The 14,050-nt window shown below is 39.3% G+C and overlaps 2 protein-coding genes across 5 annotated transcripts in view; both read right to left on the reverse strand.

Annotated features, from left to right (window-relative positions):
• The window catches only part of dus3l (dihydrouridine synthase 3-like (S. cerevisiae)), a 30,112-nt gene extending 16,495 nt beyond the window's left edge, over positions 1-13,617 (reverse strand). Inside the window, exons 1-8 of one of the 4 annotated variants that reach the window (XM_061897556.1) lie at positions 13,558-13,611; positions 7,311-7,370; positions 5,393-5,484; positions 5,034-5,298; positions 2,679-3,140; positions 2,490-2,579; positions 1,662-1,703; positions 1,099-1,251 (exon numbers count right to left, since the gene is read on the reverse strand). In XM_061897556.1, the coding sequence (XP_061753540.1) occupies positions 1,099-1,251; positions 1,662-1,703; positions 2,490-2,579; positions 2,679-3,140; positions 5,034-5,298; positions 5,393-5,469 (1,089 nt within the window). In that variant the 5' untranslated portion in view covers positions 5,470-5,484; positions 7,311-7,370; positions 13,558-13,611. Of the gene's footprint in view, positions 1-1,098; positions 1,252-1,661; positions 1,704-2,489; positions 2,580-2,678; positions 3,141-5,033; positions 5,299-5,392; positions 5,485-6,873; positions 7,146-7,310; positions 7,371-13,557 lie in introns of those variants that run through there. The other 3 variants (XM_061897558.1, XM_061897557.1, XM_061897555.1) reach the window with 3 other exon arrangements.
• Positions 9,511-13,650, reverse strand: LOC133551152 (transcription termination factor 1b, mitochondrial). The gene is made up of 2 exons (XM_061897559.1): positions 13,558-13,650; positions 9,511-11,388 (listed from the first exon to the last, which is right to left on the reverse strand). The coding sequence occupies exon 2, from the start codon at positions 11,355-11,357 to the stop codon at positions 10,233-10,235; it is 1,125 nt and encodes a 374-aa protein (XP_061753543.1). The 5' UTR covers positions 11,358-11,388; positions 13,558-13,650; the 3' UTR covers positions 9,511-10,232.
• Between the last annotated feature and the right edge of the window lie 400 nt (positions 13,651-14,050).

Raw genomic sequence — 14,050 nt, forward strand, 5'->3', positions numbered from 1 at the left:
TTGACTTCAGTAAGCACCAGTCCAGCCACACTCCACTCTTCATCAATGGCACAGCGGTGAAGATTAGGGCTGCGAATCTTTGGGTGACTCACGATTAGATCCAATATCGATTCTTGGGGTCACGAGTCGATTCAAAATCGATTTTTTTTTTCAATTCAAGACGATTCTCGATTCAAAAACGATTTTTCCCCGATTTGAAAGGATTCTGTATTCATTCAATACATAGGATTTCAGCAGGATCTACCCCATTCTGCTGACATGTAAGCAGAGTAGTAGATTTTTGTAAAAAGATTTTATAATTGTAAAGGACAATGTTTTATCAACTGATAGCAATAAATGGTAAATGGATTGTACTTGTTTAGCGCTTTTCTACCCATCTTTAAGGCGCCCAAAGCGCTTTGATAATAATGTAAATTTGTTCCATCTATTAAATGAACCAAAAATATGACTTATTTTATCTTTGTGAAAATATTGGACACAGTGTGTTGTCAAGCTTATGAGATGCGATGCAAGTGTAAGCCACTGTGACACTATTGTTCTTTTTTTTATTTTTATAAATATCTAATGATAATGTCAATGAGGGATTTTTAATCACTGCTATTTTGAAATTATAACTAATATTGATACTGTTGCTGATAATATTCATTTTTGTTTCACTACTTTTTGTTTGTTCTGTGTCGTGTTTGTGTCTTCTCTCAATTGCTCTGTTTATTGCAGTTCTGAGTGTTGCTGGGTCAGGTTTGGTTTTGGAATTGGATTGCATTGTTATGGTATTGCTGTGTATTGTTTTGTTAGATTGATACGGAAAAAAATAAATAAATAAATAAATACATTTAAAAAAAATTGACTTTTTAAAAATGAGAATCCATCCATCCATTTTACTACCGCTTATTCCCCTTTGGGGGGCGCTGGTGCCTGTCTCAGCTACAATCGGGCAGAAGGCGGGGTTAAGTCAAAATAAAATAAAAATAACTGTACAATCACACATGTGAAGGTGTACTGAACAAAAGGAAACCAACCGAGGCAAGAATAACAAATAAATACAACAATAAATACCCTGTACTTCAAAGGCTTAATGCCTAAATAGGTGAAGCAAACCTGGACTCCAAACAGGTCTTCACTCTCATGTCTCTTGAGGAGAGCCCACTCGGACTGTTGACCCTGGAGCAGATTGGTACACATGGCCATTTCTCCACAGGTGATGTCGGCTCCGAAGCGCTTGCACACACGTCGGAAGGGTAGGTTGCCACACTGACAAAAGAGAGTAGAAATTAGAACTAGTCTCCTCTGGAGTAGTGAGAAATACACACATTTATTTTGGAGATTTCAACCCAGGAAAGGCCTGTATTTTACAGTTTTTTTATAGGATTAAAATCGAAAACATAATTGTTTTAAAACATCACCACTCTAAACACCATTTAAGACGGACATATTACAGTAGTAGGACACTCTAGCAGAAAACAGTCAAATATAAGAAATTCTGCTGCATGCTTTAAAAGGGGAGATAAGTAGCACTTTCTGGGGGACAAGTATAAAAAGTACAAATTTACCGCACCGTCTGCCAGTTCAGCAAAAGTCATTTTCATTGGGATATTTGTTCTCCAGAAACAAATAAGCCGGTTTATATGTTGCCATTGTAGGTTAATTTCATTTGCACTCACCGTCGTTAGGGGGGCGAGGTAGAGTTTGTCTCGGAAGTCCACCTTTTGACGGACAACATACATTAATACAATTGCATCCAAGAGAACAGTTAACTGTGTCTGGTGGTATGTGAGCTCTATCTAAAGCAGACCTGGGCAAATTATGGCTCAGGGCATGCATACGGCCCGTTAAGCTTTTCAATCTGGCCCGCCCGACATTCCCAAATATTTTTTTGGGATCTTTAAGATGGAAACTGTAGCTGCCATTATGATAGGCATTTTTGTTGCGTTTCGCTTGATTGTAAATATGTCGATCGAGGGGGGGTGCGACATTCATATGTTGTCAATATTCAGTCTTTTATCATTCATAGTTATTATTGTAAATCACACATTCTTTATTTTCATGTACATTCTGAGTGTCTCAGTCAGTCAAAAAATGAAAAAGTCCATGTTGTTTTTAAGGCGGTCAGCCATAACGTTTTTAGCATTCAATCGGACAATATTGTGAGGTTTTGTATTAGTGTTCCTAAAAATAGATGTGTCAGGGCCCTGACACATTTTTTTCTGTAAATTTGGCCCCCCCTAGTCAAAATAATTGCCCAGGTCTGATCTAGTGGTACTAAGGAACAGAGATTTGATTAAAAAAACAAAAACAAAATTGCATTAGAAACATGTACATGATTGGAACAATCCTTTTACAGGTTTATTAACAAACCAGTCGCTGACTTTGAGTTTAAATAAATGCTCCTTAGCTGAAAAAAATATGTTTAACTTCAGCTTCATTCAAAAGTGTAAAAGCAACTTATTCCAAGCTAAAGAAAAAAGTAAAATATTTTTTTGGGACGATACCTGTTTTTTTTCACACGGTCGCAACTTGATGACATCCTCGTCAGTCAACATGCCGACCGTCTTCACTGCGGCTGCTTTCTCTGACCTGGCCTAAAACAAAACTTTATTGACTGGCAAAAGTGGGAACAATATAAACAAGAGAGCCAAAAAGGAGCGTTACATGGTAAATATTCTACATTTCCGTCTTACCTGTGTCTCTAAGTCTGTAGACTCTGCTGTTGACGCTTGTGGTGCTACACCTGAAAAATGTGAGGTTGATTTTGTTTCACTGAGGACAAACAGAAAAAACGTCTTCCTACCGTTGCCTTGGTGTCCTTTTTTCTCCTTGTTGTTAGGAAGGGTTTTCAGGTACTCTGCCGACTTCCTGAACTCTACCGAATGCTTCCTGAGGCGGTTCTGGAGCTCCTTACTCAGACTGTTCTTCACCGCCATCCTGCCCTCGTTGGCTTTGACCACGTCTGCGTTCTCCATTGTCTTAAAGTCGGCGGTGGTGTGCGCCTTGGCGAAACGACAAGTGAGACCGTAGGTGCACTTCCCATACGTGTTGTAGATATGGCAGCTCTCTCCGATGTCGGCAGGCTTGGTGGCCAGATAGGCAGCGACATCGTGGTAAAAGTGGCACTTGTCTCCGAAGGGACATTCCCTGTTGTCCTGATGAATTAGAAGATTTTTCAGGATCCATCAAGTGTGTTAGAACATTGGTTCTCAACCTTTTTTCAGTGATGTACCCCTTGTGTACATTTTTTTAATTCAAGTACCCCCCAATCCAGGGGTCACCAACCTTTTTGAAACCAGGAGCTACTTCTCGGGTACTGATTAATGCGAAGGGCTACCAGTTTGATACACACTTAAATAAATTGCCAGAAATAGCCATTTTGCTCAATTCACTTTTAATAAATAAATCTATACACATAAAAAAATGGGTATTTCTGTCTGTCATTTTGTCGTACATTTTTTTTCCTTTTACGGAAGGTTTTTTGTAGACAATAAATGATGAAAAAAAACACTTAATTGAACGGTTTAAATGAGGAAAAAACAAGAAAAAAATGAAAATTAAATTTTTAAACATAGTTTATCTTCAATTTTGACTCTTTAAAATTCAAAATTCAACCAAAAAAAATGAAGATAAAAACTAGCTCATTCGAATCTTTTTGGAAAAAATTAAAAAAAGAATGTATGGAACATCATTAGTAATTTTTCTTGATTAAGATTAATTTTAGAATTTTGATGACATGTTTCAAATAGGTTAAAATCCAATCCGCACTTTGTTATCATATATAAAAAATTGGACCAAGCTATATTTCTAAGAAAGACAAATCATTATTTCTTCTAGATTTTCTAGAACAAAAATTTTACAAGAAATTCAAAGGACTTTGAAATAAGATTTAAATTTGATTCTACAGATTTTCTAGATTTGCCAGAATATTTTTTTTTAATTTTAATCATAATATGTTTGAAGAAATATTTCACAAATATTATTCGTCGAAAAAACAGAAGCTAAAATGAAGAATTAAATTAAAATGTATTTATTATTCTTTACAATAAAATAAAAGAAATACTTTAATATTGATTTAAATTGTCAGGAGGAAGGAATTTAAAAGGTAAAAAGGTATATGTGTTGAAAAATCTGAAATTAATTTTTAAGGTTGTATTTTTTCTCAAAAATTGGCTTTCTGAAAGTTATAAGAAGCAAAGTAAAAAAATAATGAATTTATTTAAACAAGTGAAGACCAAGTCTTTAAAATATTTTCTTGGATTTTCAAATTCTATTTGAGTTTTGTCTCTCTTAGAATTAAAAATGTAGAGAAAGCAAGACCAGCTTGCTAGTAAATAAATAAAATCTAAAAAATGAAGGCAGCTCACTGGTAAGTGCTGCTATTTGAGCTATTTTTAGAACAGGCCAGCGGGCTACTCATCTGGTCCTTACGGGCTACTTGGTGCTCGCGGGCACCTCGTTAGTCACCTCTGCCCTAATCAGAGCAAAGCATTTTTGGTTGAAAAAAAGAGATAAAGAAGTAAAATACAGCACTATGTCATCAGTTTCTGATTTATTAAATTGTATAACAGTGGAAAATATTGCTCAATTGTAGTGGTCTTTCTTGAACTATTTGGAAAACAAGATATAAGAAATAACTAAAGACTTGCTGAAAAATAAACAAGTGATTCAATTATAAATAACGATTTCTACACATAGAAGTAATCATCAACTTACAGTGCCCTCTTTGGGGATTGTAATAGAGAGCCACCTGGATTCATAAACTTAATTCTAAACATTTCTTCACAAAAAAATAAATATTTAATATTTATGGAACATGTCCACAAAAAATCTAGCTGTCAACACTGAATATTTCTTTTCAGTTTATGAACTTACATTCATATTTTGTTGAAGTATTATTAAATAAATATATTTATAAAGGATTTTTGAATTGTTGCTCTTTTTAGAATATTTTTTTAAAATCTCACGTACCCTTTGGCATACCTTCAAGTAGCCTCAGGGGTACGCGTACCCCCATTTGAAAACACTGTTAGAATAAAGCTTCCTACCTGAGTAACTGAAAGACACAATCTTCTCTCATCATAGGTGGTCGGCTTCTTGTGCGGCCTGAACTTGTACTGCCCCCGGAGATGTTTACCATCCGGCTTTCCGCCTTTATCGTTTCCCTCTTTGTCTAATTTAACCTTTTTGGTTTCAGGTTCCTGCACGGTTGCTTCATTGGACTCCTCCGCTGCCTGTCTGTTTTTACATACCCGCGAGCTTTGCCACTCTGCGTCTAGAAACTCGTGAAACATGGCTTTGGTGGTGATGAATCTGCAATTTCAAAGAAAATAGGGCAGAGATGACCAATATGCAGACATATGATGCAATTATCTTGTTATTAACATATTTGACAAATGTGACTCACTGGGGTATGAGGGCTGCTTCCCCCTTAACAACTTTGGGTGTCCCCATAGCAGCTATTTCTTCTGCCTGTTTTTCCATTACATCCAGTTATATCTATAAAACAGGAGAATATTTACAATCACCGATCTGGAGTGTACATACAACTACGAATAATGACAACACAGAGTGCGTTCATCAGATGGCAAAGTAGCAGCAATAATTTTAAAAGCCTACTGAAACCCACTACTACCGACCACGCAGTCTGATAGTTTATATATCAATGATGTAATATTAACATTGCAACACATGCCAATACGGCCTTTTTAGTTTACTAAATTGCAATTTTAAATTTCCCGCGAAGTGTCCTGTTGAAAACGTCGCGGAATGATGATGCGTGGTTGTGACGTCACCATTTCTTCCAGCAAATATCACAGCTAAAAGTCGTCTGCTTTATTCACATAATTACACAGTATTCTGCTTTAATCACATAATTACACGGTATTCTGGACATCTGTGTTGCTGAGTCTTTTGCAATTTGTTCAATTAATAATGGAGACTACAAAGAAGAAAGCTCTTGGTAGAAAGCGTGGTATTGCGGCCGGCTGTAGCAACGCAAACACCGCCGGTGTTTCTTTGTTTACATTCCCTAAAGATGACGGTGAAGCTTTAATATGGAACAGAGCGGTCAAGAGAACATGGTTCCCTACCACATGTCAAACGGCAGGTTTCGGTGCGAAAATTATGGTAATAAGTCGGCTCTTACTGTAGACATGAGCGGATAGCTTGCGTCGTTTCTCGTGCACCGTCAAAGAGGCAGCTGTGGACTCTGTTGCCTCCTACGACCGGCCTCCCCCGAACGTGGGATGGTTCCACCGCGGAGGAGGGGGGAATAAAGCTCAGCCCGGCCCCAACGGCTGCCTTCGCTTCGCCTCATCGAGAAACGTGGCTTCCCTCAGAGACACTGGCGGTCACCACACCCGTGGCCACACCCCTCTGACTTTCAGGTACCATATAATCTCACTAAAACACTAGTAACACAATAAGCAGATAAGGGATTCTCCAGAATTATCCCAGTAAATGTGTCTAATAACATCTGAGTCACTCCCATTGCCTTTGCCTTTTTTTCCCCCCTAGTCCTTCACTCTAACTTTCCTCGTCCACAAATCTTTCATCCTCGCTCAAATTAATGGGGAAATCGTCGCTTTCTCTGTCCGAATCGCTCTCGCTGCTGGTGGCCATGATTGTATACAATGTGTGGATGTGAGGAGCTCCACAACCCGTGACGTCACACGCACATCGTCTGCTACTTTCGGTACAGGCAAGGCTTTTTTATTAGCGACCAAAAGTTGCGAACTTTATCGTTGATGTTCTCTACTAAATCCTTTCAGCAAAAACATGGCAATACAGCGAAATGATCAAGTATGACACATAGAATGGACCTGCTATACCCGTTTGAATAAGAAAATTTCATTTCAGTAGGCCTTTAATGAAAATGTCTCTTACCTGCTTTAACTTTGCAGTGTTGACAGGATTGACTAAAACCGAAGCTAGAAGCTAATGCTAAGCTAATATTACAATAGAAACCCTCGACAGTAAGCAGAAACTTTTAAATGGCAGTATGTGATTGAAGATTAAAAGTCGGTTTCACAATATTTGTCACGCAGTATTAAGTACATTACAGGTGACATTTCGGTCATTTGACTGCAGTTCGGCGTGTGGAGGCGATCGTGCAACTCTTAAAGGGATCCGGGTTCCGGACGCAGTATACTTTTTACGACTATCGTTCCGGGTAGGAAATATGTTTTTCTGTTCTCTGTGCCAAGTATATTTTTGTATTTCATCGAACATAAACTGCCACTACACACCATTTAAAGTGCCAGTGACTAATTATACGTTTAAAGGACTTAATGAAGTAGGTTTAAACAATTTCGGTAAGTCACCTGTACTCGGCGTGTGAAGGCCATCCTGCAACTCTTAAAGGGATCCGGACTTGGTTCCACCTGTTAGGAATCATGATTTTCAGTCCATTATGGAGTATGATGTATTTTATATTATTCATCCATCCATTTCCTACCGCTTGTCCCTTTTTGGGGACACGGGGGGTGCTGGAGCCTATCTCAGTTTCATTCGGGCGGATATGAGATGTAAATACAATACAGTTAAAATTCAAATGTACTATTTTTATGTTTGGATGACTTCATGAAGTTTGTTCCGAAATGCGCACTTCAACACTTAAAATTGTGAGTGCATAAGTGCGTTTAGTGAGAATTATGGCAAAATGCAGAAGGTTTATTATTTTTTAAACAATAGATTTGTACTTTGAACATAACAGACGCACACATATATTTGTAAAAAATAGACGTAGAAAATGAATTTTGAAGTCATCATCAAAATATGTTTTCTCTCCGAAAAACCCCCCACTTGCAGTACATTCAACTAGACAATAGACCAGGGGTCTCATACACGCGGCCCGCGAGACGTTATTTTGCGGCCCGCACCTTGGTGTGAAAATTTAATGTTGGTGTGGCCCGCGAGTTGGCGCCTTACAGCGTCATACTTGTATACCCTCGATTTTACCGAGAGACTCCCAATTCTGCTAGCGGGGTGTATAAAATAGTCAGTCGTGTAATGGATACAAAGGATTCTGGGTATTTGTTGTGTTGCGTTTGTGTTGTGTTACTGTGAGGATGTTCTCCCGAAATGTGTTTGTCAATCTTGTATTGTGTGGCTTCACATCGTGGCGCATATTACTAAGAGTGTTAAAATTGTTTATATCACAACCATTAGTGTACTCTGTGTCACCCAGTATGCCTTGCGGTCGTGTGCATGTTGCCACGGAAGCCATTCGCAACATGATGCTGGACTGTCAAGCAGACCGTACATCTTGTAGAAGGCGACAAAACCAATGGCTTCATAGCATGCCCTAATACTTATTAACTGGGTGACTGCCGGCAGTCATGCTAGAGAATAATAGCGTCTCCTATTGTCTTCTTCGCTTTGTGACACGGGTCTTAAATGGCTCTTCGAATGGCAAAGGATACCAATCCCAGAACCATGTTTATCAAATATTTCCGGATGGTTCAACCGCCAACCGCCCGAATCTAATTAAAATCTATTTTTTTCGTCATGTCACCCACCCGATCCGCGGTTTATCCGCGGATGAGACCGCAAACCGCGCATCTCTAGTGTATATTGTAGCCCGGAAGAGTTAGGGCTGCATGGGATTCTGAGTATTTGTTCTGTTGTGTTTATGTTGTGTTACGGTGAGGATGTTCTCCCAAAATGTGCTTGTAATTCTTGTTTGGTGTGGGGTCACAGTGTGGCACATATTTGTAACAGTGATAAAGTTGTTTATACGGCCACCCTCAGTGTGACCTGTATGGCTGTTGACCAAGTATGTCTTGCAGGCGCTTCCGTTAGTCTGCAATAGCCTCGTACAATTTGTGTAGCATGGTGGGAATGCAGACGTTAAAGGCAGTGCAGTCATGGCACGCCCTTAATGTTGCTGTTGTCCGGGTGGAAACCGGGAGAACGATTACCCCGGAAGTTTGTCGGGAGGGGCACTGACATCCGGGTGATTCCCGGAAAGATCGCGAGAGTTGGCAAGTATTTTGTCAGGGCAGGAAAGCCATTCAAATTAGGTGAATTCATTTAAAAGTGCACGTTAGATTTTTTAAAGAAATATTTTCTTCCGGCCCAGCCTCACCCTGTTTCTGCATCCAGTGGCCCCCAGGTAAATTGAGTTTGAGACCCCTCCACTAGACAGTCATAAGGCTTACAGACTAAAAATATTTCTGAAAAATCCGCAAAAAATATTTATTTTTTAAAAACACTTACAGGCAACTAGACTAGCTAGTACGTGCTATGGGATTTTTAGGACGGTATGAATTTATATTCATAAAGCTATTTAAAATTAAAAACTGAAAATACTTCTGAAAAATCAGTCAAATATTTTTTCACAGGAAAATGTTTGTAGTTGAACCAACTGGATGCTCCTAAATCACTCATTCCTCCACAAGCTCCAGTTAGTACATCTAGTGGTGTTCCTCAAGGTTCCATTTTAGGTCCTCTCTTTTTCACCATTTGGGCTATTCAACTGCTGGCCCGAGAGTTCAGTTCCAAAAACTTGTGAGACTCACATTTTTGCAGAAAGTTTATTATAAACAGCACAGTGCTTCTATAATTTTGACATAATAAACAAACCAAAATCAAATGTCCATTGTGAAGGTAGCTGGTTCTCTGGAATTTACAAAATAAGACTAATAGTGAAGGGAGAAGTCATCCTTTTCTGGAAACCATCCATCCATCCATTTTCTACCGCTTATTCCCTTTAGAGTCGCGGGTGGAAGGCGGCGTACACCCTGGACAACTCACCACCTCTTCGCAGGGTTTTTTCTGGAAATGTGTCCCCCAAAACAATTTAATTTAATATCTCTGCCTTAGAGTGTATATAATCCATCCATCCATTTTCTACCGCTTATCGCTTTTTGGGTCGCAGGTGTGCTGGAGCCTATCTCAGCTGCAATTGGGCTACACCCTGGACATATAATATTATGACTTCAAATTTATAAAGCATTTATGGGGTCGTTGGTTGCACTTTGTATATGGTCCTTGCACAACAATGCAGCGTGAGCTGTTCATAAGAACCTATGCTCGATTTGGAAAATCTGAAGTATTATAACATTTCTAAGTCAGCTCAGGCTGTCATTTTTAAGAATGCACATGGTGCTTGTTATGAATTATTGAGATATTCGACTAAAACAAATTGAATAGCGAGAATCCAGCTGAAACCAAATATGTTACCTTGAAGATTTTTCCATTCAAAATTAAACATGAAATAAATATATTAGCAGAGATATTTTTTACTTATTTTGGGACATTACTAACTTTTCCAATCTGGCTTCAAATCGTTTCTGACTCATGTCCAGAATGCCGATGCCTTTCTCCTGGAAGTCATATCCAATTCTGTGAAGCTCCTGTAATTTGGCTGTTAAGTTCTGTACGCTGTAGTCAAACACTTTTGGCTTCTCTAGTATCCGCTGCAGTGGAATTCCTTCTTTTAGCAGACAGTCCAGCTTAGAGCTCAGTGTAGCTGCCCCAGTGTACAATACTGCTGGACGGGAAATAATAAAAATGTTTACGTCCACTCTCCGACAGCCATGAGAGAGCATCTTCTGCTGGAGGCTGATAAAATTATTTTTCAGATACTCGTTGGAGAGATCCATAATATCTGCGCCAGGGCCTCGAAGCAGGGCCAGAAGCACTGAGTCACTGAGATTCAAAGATTCTTTTAGGTAATCGATATTTGCCTTGACTCTCTTAGTGCTTCTTATGAGGATGTAGCTGTTTCTGGATATGAAATATTTGGCAAACTGCTCTGGATCATTCCCTCCCATCTCTGTACAGATGTTCCCTAGGAACTCCACCCTCTGCTTATTGAGCTCCACACTGTTAGAGAAGGTGCGCGGCGCTGTGGTGAGCAGCCGGTGGAGGTGCTGGTTGTTGAGCCCTAACGAGGATAGAAAGGCAATGTTCTTCTCCATGTTGTCATTATCGCTGGAGCGAAAGAAGGACTCCGGTGAGCGATCTAGGGTGCTGACAATTTCCTCATCTGTCTGGAGGATGTTTTTCCACAGCTGCCAACGTTGCTCCAAATGTTCCAGGGAACGGGTGATGGCGCGCGGATAACGCGATATGATGCTGGCCACAGTCTTGCCGCTGGCTCCTTTGCTTTGCAGGAAGCCTGCAAGCCCTTGCTCGTTGGTGAAGTTTTTACGGAGAACCCCTGGCTGACGCTGGCGGGCCATACTCACGTCCACCCCCATGAGTTTTAAGTTCTCCAGCAGAAACTCATTCTCTGGGTTCAGAGATGTTTTAAGGTCATGGTTTTTTGGCGTGATGCTGCAGGACCTGGACTGGAATGCAAGAAGCTTCAAGGCTTGTTGAAGAGTGGATGTACAATGGAGAGCTTTCCCCCAAGGTGCCATGTTTCAGGAGGAGGGCTTCGGTGTCACATCTCTACCGGAAATATATTAGGAAATGTAGGTAGTTACAAAGCAATACTTATCTTCCATTGCTAAATGATGATAACATAGATTGAATGAAACTTCATTAATCTTTTGGATACATTTACATTGGGGGGCGTTAGAGGCAATAGTGTATATATTGACACATACATATAGATACACAAACATTCGCTTCAGGGAGGTGGTGAATAAATTTATGTCATCCATCCATCCATTCCCTTCGGGGTCCCCTTTTTAAATAGTGGGACATTGAGGCCCCTTCCTCAATGTCCCACTATTTAAGTAGGTGTTAGGGTTAGGGAAAACGGGTGTGAGAGGGATTAGCGTAATAGCATTTTAGTAAAGAAGTGTCTTGACACATACTGATGGAAAAATAAACATTAACTTTGGGGGGGATTATGTCCCCTGAAGAGACAAAATAATTGAAACGCTTACAGTGTAAAAAATAAAAGTAAACTACAATATGCTCATTCACACAGTCTGTAGTCTGTACCAAAGTAGTTTATTAATGTGCACTGCCCTGAATAAATACATGTAAGTTAAAAAATATAAATATATATTCTTATATGTATAAAGTTCCTGTTTGGATACATAAAATATACTTTTTTTTGGTGTCTTTTCTGCCTTTAATTCCCATGTTTCCTTCCTTCACTTTTTTTTATTTATTTTTAAATTAAACTTTTATTTATAACGGTGGAAGAGGGCTTAGTGCGTCTGCCTCACAATACGAAGCTCCTGAGTAGTCCTGGGTTCAATCCCCGGCTCAGGATCTTTCTATGTGGAGGTTGCATTTCCTCCCCGTGAATGCGTGGGTTCCCTCCGGGTACTCCGGCTTCCTCCCACCTCCAAAGACATGCACCTGGGGATAGGTTGATTGGCAACACTAAATTGGCCCTAGTGTGTGAATGTGAATGTTGTCTGTCAATCTGTGTTGGCCCTGCAATGAGGTGGCGACTTGTCCAGGGTGTACACCGACTTCCGCCCGATTGTAGCTGAGATAGGCACCAGCACCCCCCGCAACCCCAAAGGGAATAAACGGTAGGAAATGGATGGATGGATGGATGGAACATTTACAAACAGACGAGAAACAATAATCAAAATAAGTACAAAATAAAACAGCGCCAGGGGGTTGTGAATTCAAAGTAACTAAAATAGAGTAAAATAAATAATATATATATATATATATATATATATATACAGTGGGGCAAATAAGTATTTAGTCAGCCACCGATTGTGCAAGTTCTCCCACTTAAAATGATGACAAAGGTCTGTAATTTTTATCATAGGTAAACTTCAACTGTGAGAGACAGAATGTGGAAAAAAAATCCAGGAATTCACATTGTAGGAATTTTAAAGAATTTATTTGTAAATTATGGTGGAAAATAAGTATTTGGTCAAACATTCAAAGCTCTCACTGATGGAAGGAGGTTTTGGCTCAAAATCGCACAATACATTGCCCTATTCATTTTTTCCTTAACACGGATCAATCGTCCTGTCCCCTTAGCAGAAAAACAGCCCCAAAGCATCATGTTTCCACCCCCATGCTTCACAGTAGGTGTGGTGTTCTTGGGATGCAATTTAGTATTCTTCTTCCTCAAAACACGACGAGTTGAGTTTATACCAAAATGGATACACGGATGAAACAGCAGAGGATTGGGAGAATGTCATGTGGTCAGATGAAACCAAAATAGAACTTTTTGGTAAAAACTCAACTCGTCGTGTTTGGAGGAAGAAGAATACTGAGTTGCATCCCAAAAACACCACACCTACTGTGAACCATGGGGGTGGAAACATCATGCTTTGGGGATGTTTTTCTGCTAAAGGGACAGGACGATTGATCCGTGTTAGGAAAGAATGAATGTGAATTCCTGGATTTTTTTGTGTACCTATGATGAAAATTACAGACCTCTCTCATCATTTTAAGTGGGAGAACTTGCACAATCACAGCTTTTTTGTTGTTAGAGGTAGAGCGTGTTTTAATGTACAGTTTTAAATCTTTTTTAAAGGCACAAAAGACAGGTCGGGTATTTAGAAACTTACATTTATGAATATAACACTTAGCCAATAGAATAATGAGGTTGCAAAGGCAAAATTCCTTTTCAATTTTTCGTTCATATAGTGTAAAACCAAATATCACATCTTTAAAATAAAACATACTTACCAATGTCGTAGGATCATACTCGTGTCACGGTTTTTTTCTTTGTTGGTTTCTTTGTCGCTGATGTTTAGCAAGATATGGGCAGTGCCATCTAGTGGAAGGTATCATCACAACTCAGACTTTTTTTTCTTAAAATATTGAAGCTCAGATTTAAAAATGTATTGTTGGTATTAATCAATACGATAATACATTGATAATTGACATAAATGAATTTATGTCAATTACACGCAGGCACAATAAGTATTATTTTCGGGTCTCCCCATGTCTAGCATTAAAAGATTACAGTTGGTACAAAATGCGGCTGCTAGACTTTTGACAAGAACAAGAAAGTTTGATCATATTACGCCTGTACTGGCTCACCTGCACTGGCTTCCTGTGCACTTAAGATGTGACTTTAAGGTTTTACTAATTTCATATAAAATACTACACGGTCTAGCTCCAGCCTATCTTGCCGATTGTATTGTACCATATGTCCCGGCAAGAAATCTGCGTTCAA

The sequence above is a fragment of the Nerophis ophidion genome, linkage group LG04 (assembly GCF_033978795.1).
Source record: "Nerophis ophidion isolate RoL-2023_Sa linkage group LG04, RoL_Noph_v1.0, whole genome shotgun sequence".
NCBI classification, from domain to species: domain Eukaryota; kingdom Metazoa; phylum Chordata; class Actinopteri; order Syngnathiformes; family Syngnathidae; genus Nerophis; species Nerophis ophidion.

Excerpts from the sequence above, each read along its gene's own strand:
- LOC133551152 (XM_061897559.1), bottom strand. The coding sequence starts at position 11,357 with ATGGCACCTTGGGGGAAAGCTCTCCATTGTACATCCACTCTTCAACAA.